The sequence below is a fragment of the Cydia strobilella genome, chromosome 8 (genome assembly GCF_947568885.1).
Source record: "Cydia strobilella chromosome 8, ilCydStro3.1, whole genome shotgun sequence".
NCBI lineage: Eukaryota > Metazoa > Arthropoda > Insecta > Lepidoptera > Tortricidae > Cydia > Cydia strobilella.
Window position 1 is genome coordinate 7,184,886 of NC_086048.1, and position 22,198 is coordinate 7,207,083.

At 35.9% G+C, this 22,198-nt stretch overlaps 1 protein-coding gene across 1 annotated transcript; it reads right to left on the reverse strand.

The window, feature by feature from the left end:
- Positions 1-536: 536 nt before the first annotated feature.
- LOC134743351 (arylsulfatase B-like) lies at positions 537-9,420 on the reverse strand. Its single transcript, XM_063676743.1, has 7 exons — positions 9,387-9,420; positions 7,102-7,341; positions 6,368-6,591; positions 5,143-5,251; positions 1,928-2,080; positions 1,023-1,682; positions 537-936 (listed from the first exon to the last, which is right to left on the reverse strand). Exons 1-7 carry the CDS (start codon positions 9,418-9,420, stop codon positions 557-559), a joined length of 1,800 nt encoding a protein of 599 aa, XP_063532813.1. The 3' UTR covers positions 537-556.
- Between the last annotated feature and the right edge of the window lie 12,778 nt (positions 9,421-22,198).

The following is a 22,198-nucleotide window of genomic DNA, read 5'->3' on the forward strand; positions in this document are numbered from 1 at the left end:
ATTATCAAAACGGCGAAGTACTTTCTTACTGTCACGGTAATAAACATGGACGAAAGAGAAATGATTGTTCATAAGTCTAAAGGTACCGTTCGGATTCAAAGGATACCAGCATTAGTGGAGCCAGTGGAGCAGTATTGCAGCGCAGCGCGACATTACTGCGGACGGCATTACTTCCGTAAATGTCAAAAAATCGGGCAGCAACACAGATTTTGATATTGGCGGCCATAATGCAGTCGGCACTAATGTCGCTCTGCAATACTGCTCCAGTAATGCTGGTGTCTTTATTAAAACTGGTATTAATTTAATATTTTTTATTATTTTAGAATTATGGTGGGGGAAATAACAGCTTTCGGACTTAGATTAATTATCAAATGAAGACAAATATTCAAATTTACATAGATTAGACTAAAAGACTGAGCTGCTTGACACTGCATACCTAAATACAAATAAGCTACAGTCAGCGCAACTTAAGACCTATGGTTTAACTGATAAATACTTACCTTGTTGGTTGGTTTTTACGTGGCGCCGAGTAAGAACACAACTATAAAAAAAATAACTAAAAATTAAACAAGCCACCGACGCTCGTAACAAATGATTCTCCCATGTTTTTAATGTACTCGTGGATTTTATCTTTGAACGAATTTAAATTAATGTCTACAACATACTGCAGCTCATCTCTTGATACCTGTAAAGGAAAAGGAGGGACGGGTTTTCGTGGTTCATCGATTTCTTCTTCATTAGGTACCCAAGAAAACCACACGTAGTTTTGAATTGATGGATTAGCTCTAGGATCCGCTTTGGGCAATGGCCTTGGATTCATTTCTGTCCAGAGACCTCTTAGTCGTAAACTCATGCGTCTAACTATATCCATCTTTGCATGCCACAGATCAAAAGCCTCAGTAGGATCTTCAGACACTTTAAATAGGCAGCCTTTTGCTGTAAAAGTAAAAAATATGTGTTTTATATTGGTTGAAAGTAAAAGTATTCAAAGTAAGTTAAACATAAATTTTGCATCAATTCACCTAATGTTGGAAAACAAACTGCCTCGTCTGGTAAATGATTAACAGTTTCTACCAGTTTACTATTATTACGCATCTCGTAGATTGATTCTATGTCTAAATGCAGATCCAGTGTTTCTTTAAACACTAAGCATGCTTCCGATGCCAGCAGCACATTTTCGTACGGGAACGAGCCATGTCGCACTGCCTTGAGCTCTTTGCCTGGATATTTACTCTTTTCTTTGCTTACATTCCCCACAACTATTTTATAGTCACCTTCTCTGAACGCAGCCCAACCGTTAAGATCGTCAATTGTTATTAATACGCTGTCCCGTTTAGATACTTCGCCCTTTACAATTGTACCCCATTGGTCGATTCCGTCAATATTTTTGGGTATACCGCCACCTGCAGCTGACAGCAAAGTGGGCAACCAATCAGTAACGTGGAATATCTGATCATTTCTATTAGGTGTTATTGAAGCGTGCCACACGAGAGCCACAGATCTCGCAGCGCCTTCCCATGGAGTACTTTTCTCTCCTCGCAGCGGCAAGTTGCATCCAAAATTTTCAGTTGCACCAGCTCCGTTATCAGATACGAAAACTATGATAGTGTTTTTTAACATTTCCCTCTCTGCTAAAGCTGCAATTATATGTCCAACGCTCTTGTCTAAGCTTGCAACAAGACCTGTAAATGCCCAAATTGTTGTACACATTTATTCTCTACTAGCTAGAAGTAGACTTCTATCTCTGTTTTTACATTACAAATAAGCTTTGACGAATATAAGGTATTATCACACACGACATGCTTATATGCTTGTTTGCCACCGATGTGGTATAAAAAAATAGATACGCATGGGTTAGGATCGCGTATTATGGCAATCTGATGCGTTTGTCGTTCAGTTAGGAGAATACACAAATAACAATGCATACCGGCATACATGCGCCTAGCTGTGTGCGCTATATGGCTGTTTTCCGCCAGGGTGTTGACAGGGGGCTGCAGGGACACCAAGCCTCCGCCGGTGTGTGGAGCCGCGTGCGACACGTGGAGGTACAATGGCTTCGATTTGTCGTGGTCTCTTATCACTGGAATATGTTAAAACATCGAGCTTAGATTTTAATAACAAAACTTACGTGAGACACAGACATATTAAATATATTAATAACGGGTGAGTGACCCGTTTATATCGAGCTTAGATTCCGATTGTGACTGCAAGCAGCGTTACTGCAATCCTCGCAATCCAAATGTCACCGATTTTTACAGTTTAATCGCACTACTTCCTTTTTCTTCATTCGCGATAATATCCTAAGTTGGAGTTTGTTCGTTTGACGATCGCAATAGGCTAGATGATGAGTATTTATTAATGGTATCGTTAAATCCGGTTTTGTTGAGGATCAAACGTCTATACGGGACCCATCGCATTCAAGCAATATAAAAGTCTGATAGGTATTACAATCAAAGTGATAAGTAGGTACTTTACACACGAAACGCATCTTACTAAACGGTTACTAAACTTTATCGTGACGTCACGCTTGAGTTGAAGCCATCTTGATAGAATTCATGATAATGACTATTTTGAGGGCGAAATATTGCGTTTATGTATATCGAATGGAATCGTATACCATTTTTATTTTATTTTGGATGTTAAAAACACATTAAATTTTGAAACTTCGAGGTCTTGTGTTATTTAACATTTCCACATATTTGTAATAAGTACCTAATATGTATATTGTGATAACTTGCTCATTTTCTGTTTAATAACTAGATCTTGTTATAATATTAAACATAATAATCCCAATTGTCCAAAAAAATCACGACAGGCTTCGTGAAGGGAATCCAAATAGATATACCTATCCGTTTACACGCCGACTTCACAGATCTTTCAAATATCTCAAGAGGCATTCATTCATTTATTTATTCTTTCTGCTGACGTGTAGGCTTTCGATCAATTAAAATCCCAGAGGTCGTTGCATCATAGCAAGCATTGACGGACTTAGTTCATTGAAGAGGAATTCCATTTTTATTTCATTATGTTATAAGAAAATAATAACAATGTAATAACATAATAAAAATAAGGCACTTTGTAAGGCCTTTTTATACGAGGTTACCTAAATTTAAAACTCGCGTTTTGGACACATATTAAATCATATTTACAATCGGGTCTATCGCCAATTTATTTTGATACCTTTATTTACCGACGTTTCGACAGGTTTCACAGGTCGTGGTCGGGGCTAACTGACGTCCCATCAGCAAAACGTGAAAACAGAGATTTGTGTGACTACCCGACGAAAAGTGTATGAAAAAGTTTGGGGTATACATCACATTTTCAAACCACCCACTACACATAAATGTTAATTATTGTCAATAGTCCGAGACGCAACACACAACATCCACGCACACATCCGAAGATAGATCCCTTGGCTTTGGCTTTAACTTCTGGATCACTGGTCCCGAAGTTGCCGATAAGTTAAATCCATCTTCCGTATTAAAATTTCTGGAGTGTTTCTTGGTTTCAATCGCCCCTTGCACAACTCGAGGATAATAATGGCGTTCAGTGGAGACAACTTTTGGTTTATGAAGCTCAATCCACTGATTTGCACCAGATGTAAGAAGATGTTCGGCGATTGTGGATTTGTGTACTTGGCGATTTTTAACTGCCGCTATGTGCTCTTTCACCCTCTCCTGCACGCTCCGTTTGGATTAACCAATGTACACTTCCGCAACTACATTCTATTTTGTAAACGCTCGGATTTTGGTACTGAATGACATCTTTTGAACTGAGTAAAAGATCTGCTACTTTGAATAACGGCTTGTATACAGACTTGATGGAGAATTTCTTAAGTACTGCCCCAATTTTGTTCGTTATCCCTTTCACATATGGTAAGAACGCTGGTTGTCTGTTGACCCGATTGTAAATGTGATTTAATATGTTACTTAAATTGCCAAAATTTCAAATTTATTCCTTAGAATAATACAAATATTATTATTATTTTATTATTATTTATTATTCAAAGCCCACTGTGTTCCACTGCTGGGCAAAGTCCTCCGCCCTCTTTATATTAAATGAAAGAAATAGTTATTTGTTATACAAGGGTGCAAAGTTGTATTTTACCCGCGAGTGTAGAATTCAAACACGAGCAAGCGAAAGGATTCTATACGTGAACCACGAGCGAAGCGAGTGGTTCTAAAATAGAATCCTGAGCGTAGCGAGTGTTTCAACACACGAGAAGTAAAATACATTTGCGCCCGTGTGTAACACAAAACTTTTCACCTCACTATAGCGAGGAAAGTGCAACATCCACTGGCGTTAGATCATCTTCATCACTGGAATCACTCATTTCTTTACGATATTATAACAGAAAACTCTGGAAGTTGTGTATTTTTACGCGAGTCGGTGAGAAAAGTTTTTAAGTAAAAAACTTGTTGACAATGTTGACATTTCTGACGTATAAAATGTCAACGATGCGTTTTGAAATTTCATCGACTCAACTTGTGCTTTCAGAATTATATTTAACATCATTATAAAAAACAAACGTTTCTTATGGAATTTTTAGGTTTATGACTTAAAATCATTAAATAAAGCTAAATTTAGTATTTTTTATTAGATTCTCAAACCATTTATTTAATGATAATTAATATCGAACGAACCATTATCATGAGCGTTTTACGTTTTGTTATCTGTCAAGCTACTTTTTTTTTTTAATTTATTTATTCACTTTAAATATTCATACAACTTTTGCCAGTATGCCACTATTGTAAACCTCTTTGGTTTATGTAATAGTTGGCGAGTTCGCGCGGTCCGATCCGCGTTTGCTTAATACTATTAGGTATATAATTATATTATACTATTATATATATATATAAAACTAATCTATACACATCAAATCTCTGCATCTATTTTATACATTACTTAAACACGCTCCATCCAAGGTCAAAATACTTTCCCCACTAGTGGATAAAACGCGTTTTTCCCCGCTTGTATTGAAGGATAAACGACAACTTTCCGAGCTAGTGAGGGGAAAAAATATTTCTACAAACTCCAAACCGAAACCGTTTACGGAGTATTTCCAGCTTTGCTTATGTGACAGTTTATTCCTCAGTATGCTTAGAGTGCGGACTCAAAGGATTTGTCGCGAACACCACTTACAGTTAACAGCTCTGTCAGTGAGTATTTCCGTAAGATGTCCACTTTGATCCTCCACGGGCGCCAGGTTTTCATAGAAATTGAGACCAAAGAATGATGTGCCGTTACAATTCTGTAAAAATAAACGTGTAGTTTATACTTAGAGATTCTATTCAGACAATTTCTAAACCTATACCCGTACCATGAGTCACTGATAGTGTCAAAACTGACACATACTCTAACGTCTACGTAATTGACTTTCTATACATCTCGCTCGCACTAATATGTCAGTACGAGCGAGATGCATAGAAAGTAAGTTACGTTCACGCTAGCGTTTATGTCAATGCCGAACTGATGGTAGCCGTACTTAAATAAAATAATAAAACAGTAATAATGGGGTGGCCGAACAGGCTTTAGGTTACTTTTCGTTCATGTCGTCTCGGATATGGGTGAATATTGTATTAATGCATTCAGTATAATATCCTAAACATAAGTCAACAAGTCCTGTAGATGCTGTGACATCGTAAAGTGGGCATAATTTTTTTTTGTTTTTAACATACCATGTGACTCCAAATGAAGAGATTTGTGAGTAGATCACAAATATATAACATAGGTACTGTAACATTTTCTATATTTGGTCTAACAAATTATAAGAAAACGTTCAAAAATTTCACAACGCAGAGTTGAATTTGAACTGCTCTAAATTGAAAAATACTTTGGATTATTCAAAATTTTATACCAAATGACTGTGAATATCCTTGATAGAATGTTTAAAAATAATTAACCAGATATGTATATCAAAAAATTAAAAAAGTACATCAAGTTGAAAAACAGTATACTTTTCTGTTACATTTAACTGCAACTATTATTAAAACAAACAAAAAACCTGACTGTTTACATATGGTTTTAAAATGGTATTTTCACTAGCTTTCATGTGGTACCCGTATTGCTAGCGTAAGAAACAAAAAAAAACAATCCTGAATCCTGACAACCCTGATACTTTCGCGATTGTCATGTCATATATTTGTATTTAGGACATAATACTGAATGCACTGATAACAAATATACCTAGAAGACTTTTCGAGAAAAGGCCAGGCCAGTATAAAGGCCTTGACAGAAAAAATAAACATTTCAAACTAGATACCTACGTAAAAGGCACAATTAACACGCTTTTAATCTTAACACGAATTTATTGTGCCTGTGGTCTCGGTTACAATGGTTATTGTTTCAACAAGAATCTATCTCATACCTCGACCAAGTTGTACGTATAGTAATCCACGGAGCCGTCGAGGAAGCCATAGAAAGTATCAAATCCCCTGTAAGTAGGCAGATAGTGTTCCCGGGATTTGCCGACGTGCCACTTGCCGACCAAGTGCGTGTGGTAGCCTAGTTCCCGTAGGTACTTGGGTAGCAGCCTCTCCGATACTGGGATACCTCGGTCTTCTGATGCTAGTATAGAGTCGCTTTGTGTGCCTGAAAGTTGAAACACGTTTACTGAAATAATTTAGTAGTGAGTGAGTTGTTATTGATTCCTTGAATTGAGTCAGACAGGCCCTATGAATTTCTGTGTTACTGATCAATATGTTAAGTAAATAAAGCTAGGAATAATATTTAAATTATGCAACGCTATTTTCATTCACAACACAAATGCAGTTATTGATATTTTATATATGTACAATAAAATTAGTTAATCGTGAAGTGGAAACTAAAAGAAGTATAAAGATTTTTTCATGGGTGAATTGCAACACAATTGTACCTACGTAGTTATGAGCTGTAATTTAGTCTTAAGATTCATAGTACGTTTTTTGATCCATTTAGGCTTGTAGGCTGTATCAAGTTAAATATTTCTAAGTGAAATATGTAATTTAAAACATCGCAGTAAAAGCCCTGAAAACAGGCTGTCCACACACATTTTAATGAAATGTTAAAGCCTGTTGGGAGGAAGCTCATAAACACGTTTTGTTGATAGTAAAAAGTATTTACCGAGTCTCATGGGGTATTTTCCTGTAAAAAGGGCGCTCCTGGCGGCCGTCCCCTGCGTGTCCGAGTAGTATTGCTGGAGGATGGCGCCCTGGTAGGCGAGCACGTCGATGTTAGGGGTCATTATTTGATCGGACCCGTGGAAACTGACGTCATCCCAACCCTTTAATATAAATACAGTTTTGATATATATTAAAACAGTCAAGGTTCCAAATTCAAAACAGAAACTAACGATTCTGGGACCTAGGAGGATATAACAACTCGCCAAAAATAGCTAGTTTAACCGAAATTAACTGGCATCATTTAAATTTTACAAATCATCCGATCAAATATCTGTCACTAAATTCACTAATTATAATAACAGTTTTGAAAATTTGTTTAACTTGAATAATTTCAGCTTAAGTTATATCTATTTACGATTACGTGATAAAATTTTGTAATAATAAACCCTCATGGATACAAAAGAGACTTTTGCGAGCCTCAATCAATATAAGTAGTTAGGTACCAATGAGGTTATAAAATAAGGCTTTACCTTTATGTGAATATTTTATAGGTACCTACACATTTTTATGAACAGCTTAATAAATAAATAAATTATTTTAATATTTTTTTACAAAAATATTATTTAGGCATATATCTAATAAAAATAATAGTAACATAAGAACTAACTATTACATTAAAACTTACCAAGTCATCCGCCATTATAAATACGATATTCGGTTTTTCATCATCTTGTGCCATAACACATGTGAACAATAAATGCACACAACTGAAAAAATATCATATTTTATTCATTGTTACTTAAATTTAACTGAACGGATTAAGTATTAAACATGTAAATGTATTGAAAACTTTTCCTCGCGCATGTTTTAACAGTGTATCGAAAAAAACCTCACCAAATATATTTAGATATCATAGTGAACAAATTAATCCTGAGCTTAGTTGTTTGAATCGACTTTGTTCTTTTAAAAGAGCCCACTTAGTCTTTACTAAGGATCGCAGGGCACAAAGATAATCGTTAACGGAGCGTGTAATAAAATTCACTGAAAGAAGACGTCCTAATAAAGTAAAATGAATAATCGCTCTAGAGGAATGAAATCCCTCGCAGTCGGAAAATCAAGCAACTGAAATATCAGGTAATAATGATCACAATTGACAAGCGAAGAAAAACGTTTTCACGATACAAATATATTAATAAGACTAAACATATGTAACGAGTTTGTGTATTATATTATTTGCCACTGTGTATAATATAAACATGTAGGTCTATATTGAGAAATTACCCATATTATTCATAACTCTAATGTTATTTCAGATGTTCGAGTAACCAACTGGAGGACCGTCATTTGTAGACTTGTGGCTTTAACTTATTTAGCATATTTCATTGATATCATTATTTATTTTTTATAACTATTCTGTCCAAAGTAAATAGTGGCACAGTGTTTCAAATATTTTTTTTAATGATATGTAGTAACTATTTACCTATTTCCCTAATATATCATGAAGTTATAAATCTGAAAAAACCGGCAAAGTGCGCGTCGGACTCGCGCACGAAGGGTTCCGTATCATTGCGCAAAAAACGGCAAAAAAATCACGTTTGTTGTATGGGAGCCCCACTTAAATATTTATTATTGTGTTTTTAGTATTTGCTGTTACAGCGGCAACAGAAATACATCATCTGTGGTTCGCTATCACGGTTCATGAAATACAGCCTGGTGACAGACAGACGGACAGAGGAGTCTTAGTTAGGTCCCGTTTTTTTACCCTTTGGGTACGGAACCCTAAAAATTAAACTATAATGGTATAACTATAATTTTCATACCTACCTACTTAAATATTTTGTAAAAGAGTTACTGAGAACATATATTTAAAGGTTTATTTTCTAGTAAAATTAAAACTTTAAAGCATTTCAAAAACGTAGGTACTTGTTGGAAAACTTGCGTAGGTACCCACCTGGTATCTACACTACGTTCCTTGATTTTTTTTTCAAAACAAAAATAAGAACGTTCATTTTTTTTATTTGGATTTAAACATACTTCCACCGAGTTGAAGTATACCAAGTAAAAGTTTTTGCAAGTTAATGCAGCTACGTTTCGTATAACGCTGGGAAAATGTTCAGGACCCATAGACAACATGCCAATCGCTAGCGCTCCATAGCAAACGAAACGCAACTGTCCCTGTCACACTAATACGGAAGAGTGATAGAGAGACACGAAGCGATTCGATGGCGAAGCGCAAGGGATTGTCACCTTGGCTAGGCCGCCAGCTATCATTAATTATTAAAATACTTTGCTCCCCTTTTTCATCAGGCGCTGAGTACATGTTGCTCGTCAAGGAATCGACTACATGACTAAGTACTTCATATAATCAGGATAGAACTTCACTTCAGGTAAGTTCGTTTGATCCTGTAATTATTTAGGTACACTGTTTGAATTATGCCTAGTCAAAAATTTGGTGTTTGATGGAAAAACGTATTACATAAATGAAAAGGGTAGTCTGTATGCGCAAAATTGATCCACATTATTTTCTCACGTCAGTCTTTCAAATATATTTTTTTTAAATCTATTGAACTGAGAACCTTTGTGGAAAGAACGAAGCTTTTATTCAATATAAAAGAGATGCCTTGCTTACGTTGAAAACATATTAAATATGTTATGTGCTGAAAGCACGCCAAGTGAGTATTTTCTTGTAACTTTTACTTAGCAAGCGTCAAGAAAAACAACTATGATATGATAGTCTAACATTATCTAAGTTATTTTCAGATCGCTCAGTTTAGGTCTTGCGTAATTACCTATAGAGCAACAAAATGAAAAATAAATCCATCAACTTTTACTTCATTATTGTCCTGAGAGCAAGTTTTGAAGAGACCAATACTCGTTCGCAGATTATCTACAATAGCATACCTAGATACCTACCTACTAAAATAAAATTAAAATAACAACATTAAATAACAATAAACTATGTCATCCACTATGTATATTGGTATAATTATCTAGTATCTATCTATCTGTCTAGTAGCTATTTATAGATCGATCAATACATAAATAAGTTTTGGGGTAAACTAATCAGCACAAAACTTTGTTTGCATTAATTATTTGCGTACGTAAACATAGATTTCCAACATTGTCTTCACTCATTTATTTGTGGAAGTGGAAGATCTCCTGGGACTGGGGTCTTATCTCTGGGAAATGCGTTTTTTGAGTTTTTATATGTTTTCCGATCAAAGCTTCGATTATCAGTATTTAAACCCATAACCCTACTTTCTGTTTAAGTCGCAGTCGAGTAAAATGTTGATATTGGGGTATAACGTGTACAAATGTATAGACGAAAGTGGAATTCATATTCCTACAAGTTTCCTAATAAGAGAATATCCCCTGAAAGGGTATAAGCGCTAAATCTGGATTCAGCTATTATTTTCTATATTTTTTCCGCAAAGATATCTAGGACTTTTTTGTGTAGAATTTAATAAGCTTTAATGTTGCCATACACCATATTTTCATAGAGAACGTATATTTAGAGTAAAACGCAAATTTCTCCAGGATGGTACACATTTTCCACGATGGCTGCGATTCCTCGAGGTTCCCAAATGTCAAATAGTGTGGACATGAAAAAGAGACCTTTAATTAACATACATACCAAATTTCATATATTTGGAAGGATTTCGAGGTTAGACTTAATCCGATTGTGCTATAAGTACTTTATATTAAAGTCTACAACGCTTACTGCATTCGTTAAAGAATAAATAGATTAAAATACCTACAAGTATTTCGGTAAATATCAAGTGTTTTTAAGCAACCCCAAAGTAATATCAAATCTTTATTATTGCTTGGTAACTAATATATAGGTATGAAGGTGTAGGTACTTATATCAATTCGCAGTTGATACGGCACCTAACTACTGCTCGTTACTTCCTCGTATCTTTTCGTATAAAATGCCGATTTGCAAGGAGCTGCAGGACATTATCGCTGTCGTTCTGTATATTATGGTAATAAATCTGTCTAACAGCTATTTCATTATGGAGAGCATTTTTTTCTCCTGCTGAAGTACCTACCAGCTCATAAAATTAGCACATTCTGAAAACAATTACGAAAATTATACGCACATAATATAATATGATCAATATGGTTATCTAAATGTGAGGGTTTGGTATAATAAGAACAAATTTAATTTTATACAAATATACCAAATACGCAGGTGGTTGGTTACGAATGGTGGTTTTACTCTACCTAAAGTTAAATATCACTGATATGCAATATAAGAATAGTCAAACATACATCACGCGAAACCATTCGTAGCCGCATTACTGCCACGATTATAACATTCAATCCGTTATACATCCCCTGGCGGTTTGCCGGCCGTTTCCTTCAGGATTAAGTCTGCGTAAACAGACAGGAAAACTGCGATCAGAGAAGGAAAGTAAGACATATTTCACGGCGTGGCCACGGGATTACAGCTGAATAATATCGACGTGAACGGATCCAACCGGTCATAGATTGTATATAAATCCGTTCGACAGTTCGGCTTTGGGAAAAAGGAAGTTCAATTATAATTGTACCCACCATCTATGTTATAACAAATATGGCTTGCTGCTTCTGATACTAAAATCTTACCTTGTTACAATAAAAGCATTTACTACAAAAGTGCTACCCCGGCAATGGTTTGTAAAATAGTTGATACATTATTATTTTCACTGCGCAAGTTACTTTCTAGTGTCTACTGGCAGCAGCTCGACAATATAAATTATATATCACTAGCTACAATATATCTGCTGGTTACTATTTTCTGTAATATGGGTACCACATTTACAGTAGTAAATAGTTAAAAAACAGTTCAATTCAACAGGATATACTTATTATTTTTCACCTCAGCAGCTCGAACAAGCCTACTTTCGTCACTCCCTGGAGTGAGGAAAGTGCGACTTTCCTCACTCCAGGGAATGAAACAATGTAGCTTTTTAATTTAGTGAAGGCCATGTACTTCATACTTTTATTACATTTTTTTATGGTATGGTACGGTACGGTACGGTACGGTACGGTACGGTCCGGTCCGGTCCTGTCCTGTCCGGTCCGGTCTCGTATCGTATCGTATCTTATCGTATCGTACATATTATAATACTTTTTTTTCTGTTTATTCTGTGTAATTCGAAATACATTTTAACCTTTAATATGTTCTCACTACTGAGGTGAAAAATTATATGTGCAACACGAGAGCAAAGTTATTTTACATCTCGTGTTTTTGAGTCCCTCGCTACGCTCAAGATTCTACCTTAGAATCTTTCGCTTTCTCGGGACTCAAAATAAACACTCGCAAGAAAAACCAACTTTCCTCTCTTGTTGCACAAATAACTATTACAAAAAGAGTCTTACATTAAATAATGCAACTATCTTAAATGTTAAAAATAAACGGCAGAATTTTAAATCGAAGTAAAAATTGTACGAGTCTCACCTCGCCACACGTGACCGCCAACTTACTGAAACGAAATTCTCAAAACCTGACGCAACAGCTGCTGACTGAATATTTCCACAAAATTTTCTTCCAATTCTCACATTTCTAGAATGTATATTTTACATATTCGTCGTTTGTTTTATTTGAATTTTTCCCAGTCTCTCGCCGATGCAATAACGAAGTATTCCAACTATTTCTTGTTGGTCGGAGTTGAAAAGTAAATTACCTAACAGCGATTACCTAACCTGTGAGGCCGAGTTGGTGAAGAATTCCCTTTGATTGCGAATAAAAAACACGCGGGTGAACTGTAGTCTGCCGACAACCTTAATGCTTTTTTGAAAGTTAGGGAACTAATTAAAACTTGAACACCTCTTGTTGGTAACGTTTCCGAGGTGTGCCGGCCACGCCCGCTTGCAAATTACTTCGAGTTTACATGTTCGACCGACACTTTCGCTTTGTAATCAAAGCTAATTTAGTGATCATTAATTCTTGTGCTTTCCTGCTTATACATACAGCTTACCTCAATGACCTTTTATTAATAATATACGCGTGACGTTCATAGCTGACAAAACTAAAATGCAGGCAGTATTTAGTAGATGATTGTGACAATCTTGACACATTGGCGTTAGCCGTACGACTTACTCAATATAGGTTCCGGAACCTATATTTGATGGCTTACGGTCGAGCGCCAGGTGCCATATCTACCTCACTTTACTAAGGCCAGGATTACACTTGTAAGTTTTACTTATGTAAGTAGGGACAAAGCTATTTGCTAGAATGAGATAACGATATTCATATCTCATTCTGTAGTATAGCTGTGTCCCTACTTACGTAAGTAAAACTTACAAGTGTAATCCTGGCCTTACATCCATGACTTACCTACAATTATTGAAATAACGCAAATTATTTTATTGAGAGTAATAAATAATAACGAATCTCAAGAATTTCAGAATATTACTGCGAATGAAATATTTTCTTGCTCTCAATTGATACAATATTGAGCCCTAATCTGAGTTTAATTTCTTGTTTCAGAACATGGCTGTTTGGCATTCTGGCATGCTGCAGTCTGCGAACAATGTTTTTAAGTTGTCACACGGATATGATACTGATCTTTCAGTGTCATTTCTTCAACCAAAAACGTCACTTTTGACACTGACAGATCAGTATCATATCGGTGTGACATCTTAAAGGGGCCCACTGACTATTAGTCCGCCGGACGATATCGACCTGTCAGTTAGAACAAAAAATTTACAGTTCCGAACAACTGATAGGCTGATATTGTCCGGCGGACTGATAGTCAGTGGGCCCCTTAAAGCATTGTTGTAAATCGACCGCTCCCACGAACTGCATCGTAGCATTCGTAGCAATGTCTTAATCAATTACCTATAACTTCCAATTTTACGCGTACAATAGAACATATTTAAGTCCAAAATCTGTAATTCAATTAATAAAGTAAATTCAATCAAAAATGTATAAATTATGACTGTTAATTATAATTAATAATAAGTAAATATCCATTAAAAAAATATTGTACAGTGCTCTTATTGGCCAATTCGAACGTACATTGACACCAAAATAACATCCAAATGATGTAATTTAGTTATCGTGCATTTCATTGGTACTGTGCGTACAGTATATATGTATTGGCGCGAGCGAGACGCACGATAACTAAATGTCACCATTCGGATATCATTCTGATGTTAGTGTACCTACGTTGGAATTGGCCTCAAGCCTAATAATAAAATCATTATCTTGCATTCTTCTACTTTCTTGCGAAGTTTATAGATTTATAGAGATCTCCTCTACAGCAAAGACCGGATTATGATTTTGAATAACGAACGAACTAAGCAATAGGATAGATGACAAATTTTTATTAATGGTATCAATCGATCAGGTTTGTTTTTGGGATAAAATGTCGATATTGGAAAAATCGTACTTCACTCGCGAAACGCGCCTTACAAAACGATAAGTGAACGTGACATCACGGTCACTGACGGACCATCTTGAATGTATGGAAAATAAGTAAAATTGCGATTTTGTCAGTGAAATATTGCGTTTATGCATATAGTTGTTGTACAATCTTTTTTTGGATAAAATGTAAGGTATCGAATGGTACCCTTCCTTTATTCCTTTAAAACTTTAAATTTTGAGACTAGATCCTGTATTTTTTATCATTTACATATATTATTTTAATATCCCCATTATTTTTAAAACTCCCGTCAGACTCAAAAATATTAAATTATTGCGATAAATTGCTCATTTTCTTTTTTTTTTACTTGATTTTGCTATAGAATTCAACATGACTGTGTCATCATCCCTATTGATAGTTTATCATTTATAGCAATTAAGTAACTGCGACAGTGACTTTGGTCATTTGGGAAATTAGTCGAAGCTGAACTAAAACTAAACTTTGACCTTTGACATTTTAATGGCTTTTGTTCACAACTGACGATGCTAACTCCAAACATGCCAATGCCCGTCTGAAACTAATGCTATTTGCAGTGACGTAAGGCATTAACCGCACCAAAGCTGAAAATAAGCCAATGTAACATGTTGTATGCAAAGATTCGACTATTAAGGTAAGATCCCGAAAAGGATTTGCAATGCAACTGTTCTTTGTGTTGTTCTACTTCAGTTAAGGATTTACTTTTGCTCGATAAGTTTTGTAATACCCTATTAAGTCAAAGATACCAATACTGCCATTCTAATCCAAAAGCCATAAGTGATTACAACCTAAATTATACAACATTTAGGTGTAGCTCCGTACAATTAGCTGTTTGTTTTGTCCTGCCACTAGCTCAGTTACAGGCTCTGGCAAATTGTTTAGCTACAAAGTCAAACATACACAGGATTGCTAGAAACGTGGTTACAAACGGAGTTAAGCGACAGCAACACTCCTTACCCAGCCTGCAGCTACAATCCAATTTCAAAAAGCGGACTCCGAGGGCTCGGTGGACGTCTGCCGAGTTCACTTTACTTCTACTCAAATAAAACTAATTTGTACTCCCCACGACATATTAAATATACTTACGAAGTGTGCTTTGTACGAGTACAAAGGCCAGTGTTTAATATGGAACACAATATGTTAGCTTCGCTATTGGGAAATTATTTTCTTTTCACGTTTATAGATGAAAGAATTATTCGCAACGTGCTTGTGTGTAAATCTTATTGTTTTTCGCATATTCTCTACAACGGCCACTAGTGCTAGGATTACAATTAGTAATGACAGGTAGGGAGCTCCTATATCGATAAACTCAATTATCGATGCTTTTCTTATAGACGCTGGCTAAAAATAAGGGCATTCCCGTTACCAGGGAGGTTTTGGGATTATACTGAGCAACTTTTGACCAACCCCGAAATCACGAAAAAAAATTTGGCTGTTTCATACATTTTGGCTGGTCCATTTTCTATGGGAAAGTAATTTTTTTTTCTCGATTTCGTGGTTGGTCCCATAGTAAAAGTTGCTCAGTATGATCCCAAAACCTCCCTGGCAACGGGAATGCCCTTATTTTTTAGCCACCCTATATATAATGAGTCACTCTCTATGGAATATTACATACTTAATAATAGGCCGCCATAAAATTAAAGATGGCCGACGGAGGAGTTGGTTCCCATCAAAAACTTAAAGCTATGGACCTAACAAGTACCTGAAAAAAAAATGGTGTTTTTGTCCAGCGTGTCCACATTATCACCTGAAACTGCCCTACTATCAGCAATGAACTATGAACCACAGATCTGATGGTCTGGTGCAAACGATCCTTAATCTGGTTACTAACTGGTTTGCCTCTCACAAACTTTTGGCTACCTACCATATATTAATATAAATAATTGCCTATTTGTGCATGACAAACAACCGGCAAGTTTAAGCAGCAACCAGCCTATAAACCCGACAATAGGCTATAAACCGAAATATATTTTGACGCACGTTCCCAGCAAGGGTTGGCTGTATGCGAGTCGTAAAATAAATGGAATATTTGGAATACTTCATCTTCAAGGTTTTATGGGGACTAGTCAATATAGTCAACTAGACTGATTTACATGCATCCAATTTTACTTAGACAACGATTTTTTTTACAAAAATGGTCACTCTGTCTTTAAGTGTTAATTGAACTAGGGGGCCGATTGTAACTTCATAGTTTGTTAAGGTTTTCATCTTGTTTTGATACGATCTTGACAATCGCTCACATATGCAATCAGAGAAGTGTTGGTTATTGGTGCACGTGAGATGCCTAATGTATATTGTTTTTGTCCTCTAAAATTATTAGAATATTTACCGTGAAATGGGGTAACCTTAGGAAAAAATAGGGTTACATTCTAGTTTTAAAATGCGCGTAAAATTAATTATATTCTAGTCACACAACGTATCAGCATTGCCATACAACGAGGAAATGCCGCCAGCATCCTTGGTACAATGCCTTAAGGGCCTATTTTAGATTTAAGCTAATCTGGAGGCACGGAAGTGCCGCCGCCAAGTCGAGCAAAAACAAAGAGGCACGGCCGTACCATCCTTTTCTCGAAGCCATTCAGGCCATTTTCCACGTCCTGTAATTTTGTGCTGGCTAAAGCTAGAACCCTGAATTTTCAGTGACATATAGGGCATAATATGGCTTAGACATATTCCCAAGAACATTCAATTTGAACCTGTAGTTTAAGAATTATTGCACGTCAAAGTTCCTTTGTTTTGTCACTGACACACTCACTCACTCAGCACTCACTCACAATATTGCAATATCAGTGACGTTGTAAAAATGTAAGAACTGCAGAAGTAAGTTTGTAGTCCCATATAAATATATGCTATTACAAAGTTACTATTGCAGTTACTACTACTACAAATAGTGGGTAAAGGTCTAAGATGTAAATTAAAGATCTAATATTGATACGGTTTTAACACCCCCTGGCACTGACTAAAATAACCGACTTGGTATCACATTACATCTCAAAACTTTTTTGTAGTAGAAGAATTGCGTTGCTAGACTTGCGTCTTTTGACAAGTAATGTTTTTGATGGGATTAATTTAGTTTAGTAGGTAGCACTACTGTTATCTTGTATGTAAATAAATGGTTTATAGTAAAATATATATACACGGTGGCTATAAAATAAGTGCATTCCCGTTGCCAGGGAGGTTTTGGGATTATACTGAGCAACTTTTACTATGGGTGGTCCCATAAATTTGGTTGTTTCATACATTTTGACTGGTCCATCTTTTATAGGAGCGTAAAATTTATATATATGAAGGATACACGGAAAGAACATGTCTAGTCACTTTTTTTGCGAAAATGAGATTTTAATCGCAAAATGTTGTCAAAGTGACTAGACATGTTTTTTCCGTGTACCCTTCATATATATACATTCTTTATTTAGTCGAGCTACTCGTGTAGATATAGTTGATCAAACCAAAAATTAAAAGTCGCATTTTAAAACCACACCCCGCAACATTTTATTATTTTATTGCACACCCCGTTTTGCGGTATATGTAATAATATCATTAATTTTTCATTTTTTCTAACGTATGTAGGTTTTCCCATGCAACTTTTTTCTTTAACTTATTACAAACTGTAGTAACAATTTATTAATTTCAGTCAATTTACTCATAAAATCTCGATATAAATAAAAAGTAATTAAATGTGAATTGCAGTATAATGCAAGCGGATTTTCCTTAATCATGAAAATCCGCAGTAATTGGATGCCGGCATGTGATTATTACTTGTTTTTAATTTTAAAATAATTAACGTAAAATTATTTTTCAATTATGCGACTGAATAAAATAAAATAATTGTAATGATTTCTGTAATTTCTAGACCGTAACCGATATTTATCTAGTAGTTAATCTATTGTAGCTATGTTACCTAAATGAAATCTAGGAAAATTTACTTATTAAGTCTGGATGTTGGCAACGTTGCCATCGCTACTTTTGTTGATGTTGTGATAATTTCACTTCACTCATGAACTGTCAAATTTTACAGTTCTACATAACATTGAGTGCCGGGAACCCGCTCGGCGTGTTCTCTGTTCGTAGTCGCTTTCCTCTACAAAGCGGGAAAACGCTGGGATCGGCTACGAGTGTAGCGCTACGAAAACGTTGGCAGTGAATGTGTTAAGATTTAAAATTTAAATTCTACTGTGACGTTGTGTTACAACTTACAAGTTAGTTTGTGCGGAAAGAGAAGAGTCGTGGAATGTATGTGGCCCAATACATTACACGACTCTTCTCTTTCCGAACAGACTCTAGATTTTGATGCATACCTTTCAAGAAGGAGCCGCAGTTTTTTTTATTGTTTTCGCCATAATGACATACAAATACAATACAATACAAATATTCTTTATTGCACACCTCAATAAAAATAATAATAATATCTGTGTCATGAGGTTGCGGTTACATGAGCTGCCAAACAGCTACCTATATGCTATACTCCGATCGGACTTATAATTGGATATGGTTGTAATTATCCGATCAGTTATAGAACTCAACAAGGCACTGCCGGCGAGTGGTAATTTACGGCCGTCGTTGCCGGCTGATGATTATACCGGCCATTGTATTGATGATTCACGTCACCGGTCGTGATGACACACGTGTACCACTTGTCACGCAAGTTTGTATTGTATGAAAGGTGAAGAAATATTTGCGTAGTTATTTTCATAGGTGTGTTAATTGTTAATTAGATATTTTTCAATGTCATCTGCTTGTGTTGTTGATTATAGTAGGTATGCTGTCAGGACTATATCACCTACTTTGTATAGTACAGACCTCTGATTGGAGGCATGAAGAAACGAGAGCGTTCTCGTATAATTACTACGTTAAGCCAGTACAGATCGAACTTAAATAAGACTCGTACGTTAGAATTTCGTAGATTTAAATTATTAGGGAGCCCACCGAGGGACAAATTTACCTTCTGTATTTTAGCTATCGTTTATTCTGTGATACCTGATGCCTTTAACTTCTTTGATATTTATAAGCCTTTGATGTACATCAAAGTACATGTACTTTATAATAAAGGTACGCTGCTTTTCTTTGTTGTTTCAATTTACGATTTATCTAAATTAGCAGCTATTACCGCTGACGATTGTATTGAAAATGGCCGTCAATATCAGGATCGGCGTAGACTACACCAAATTAATTAGCTCGCTTGTTAAATTGATTGTGGAGCAGCGTTCGTATCACGAATTCAATTAATTCGCAATGTTTAGACGGAGGCGGAGCTCATAGATCTCAGCTGAATGTTACACTTCCATCAATTCACCTAACAACACTTCAGTCATGCCTGCTTTCACTACTGTTCTGATTTCATGTACCTCTTAGGCTAGTTGAGAAGGTATAAATATTCCCGAATTGTAGCCTTATGTAATATGAGAATTGAAATGATGTATTTCTGTTGCCGCTAAAACAACAAATACTAAAAAGTACGGAACCCTTGGTGGGCGAGTCCGACTCGCACTTGTCCGGTTTTTTTATATCTGTAGAAATAAACCTCCAAGTTACCTTAAAATCTGTAAAGGGACAACATTTACATATAAATTTGCTATTTCTAGCGTGAAGTATTTTTACAACAAATTCTCACAAGATTTATGTTATTTTATCCGTGTATCTATGCGAAAATATGAGATTATCTAAAACTGGCAATCCGAACCCGAAGTTGCAAATGACAGTATCATATTCGAATGTAAATAGATTTGAGTCGAAAATATTCTTAGATTTTTGTTAAAAGAAAATACCTACAATATATATTTCTTGGTAAACGGGTCTGCCTGATCTGGATAACAGTTAAGCGGGTTTATTTTCATAATTACTTATTTACTTACGTATTTATTGAGATTGAATACCATACGAGCTGCTTGCCAGAATGAATTTTCTTACGGACTTTTGGATTCGCATTTTAAAAATGGAAAATTTTACTTACGTATGAGTCGTAAAATTTACTTCGAGGACTGCAAACGTATTAAAACAGTCGCTAACTTTTTATGCGAGTTTAACATAACACGATTCCAAAATTTGGAGAACGTCAGCTTTCAACAAAATGATAACATGACGGTGCCTGGTTACAATTGTTGTTATACAGTGTTACAGAGCATTACGCGATTCGAGCAATGTCTCGTCACGCGGGGGGTTTGGGTAAGTAGGGGGTAGTGGGTGAAATAATGCTGATTCTAACGAGCACTCCGCTGCGGCGCGTGACGTGGATACTCGCTTCACGTGGGTACGGTGCGTTCCACTCGACGACTCACAAAGCTTTACGTGTTCATTTAGAAGTTCTCAGTTTGAATAGGATTCCGATGAAACATAAGATCTCATGTATGACGTACTTGAAAGACCAATGTGTTTCTTATGTTTACTTAGTCCATTGGTACGTTTCTGACATGTCTTGTGAAAAGACTCAAAAGCCGCACGCTTCATAAGCGAAATCAAGCGCAACTTGAGTGGAGTGGCGCCATTATTAGCGGCAATCCAGACGATATGTTGGTATTCTTTTGATGAAATATAAAGAAAGGAACATATTTATTTTATATATAAATAAAATAGGAACGAGAAACGATTATATGTCATAATACTTTTTTTTTTTTTAATGTGGCAATAGGTGTCATTAAACCAAAATAGAATAAAATAACTATGAAAACGGGCAAGTGAAAAACCGAAGTTTCAATAGCATTACACATTTTTAAGATTTCGTACCCGGCCGGCGGCGGGTTACAATCGGAACCTTATTACTAAACCTTCTGGTGTCTGTCCGTCTATCAGTATAGTGTTCCTCAAACACCATCATAGATCGATAGCTTATAGCAACGATTAAAATCCATACACGTGTGTAATCATTTTTTCATTTCTCATGCTCTGAAAGTGGGTCATTGTTGTTCTTTGATGTGTGCAGAAAGTGATACCTTTCTGCTCTAGGGCATTTTACTTTCTCTTTTTTTTACGATAAGTAATTATAACGAAGCCATAAATAACTAAGCATTTCCCAAAATCGTTAATTGAAAGTACCCTACAAAAATACATACTACAAAAGTTTAGTCATATTTAACACATGTATTTTACTTTCCTCGTATTCGAAATGAAATGTATAGTGTTTAACTCGGGTCAAAGGCACTATTTCAGTCTCGGACTATTGGCTCTCACTGCGTTGGAGCGTCACATTACCTCGACTGGAATGAATGGCTTTCATCCCTTGGTTAACAACCTACTATAACTGTTTACCTGTGGCGGTTCATGGCATAATATATCTATACAAATAAGCATTTTGGTAGATAAAAGAACGAACAGACGAACAGTCGCACAGCTAAGGGTAAGCTTAGTACCTATCTAACGGAATTTCGGTCGACACCCTTCGGGTACGGAACTCTAAAAACTGATTTGATCTAGGTATAGCAGTTTTATGAAAAGTGGAACCGGCGCGGCGCAAAGGACGCAACGTCTCACTGATTATTATTGCATGTGGCGCCGTTCCCGGAATCCTGAATCACCCCGAGATGGGGACAATCGCCCTCTTATTATTAATAGAGATACCTTACTAATTGGATCTCGTACCGATTTCATATTTACTTAAATTTAATATACTTAATGAAAAGTTACAACAGGTGCAAATTGTTTTATTTATTTATCCCTTTAAATTGGACTTGACTTGATTTCAGAATTTATGAAATAAGACAGACAGAGTTTTGCATG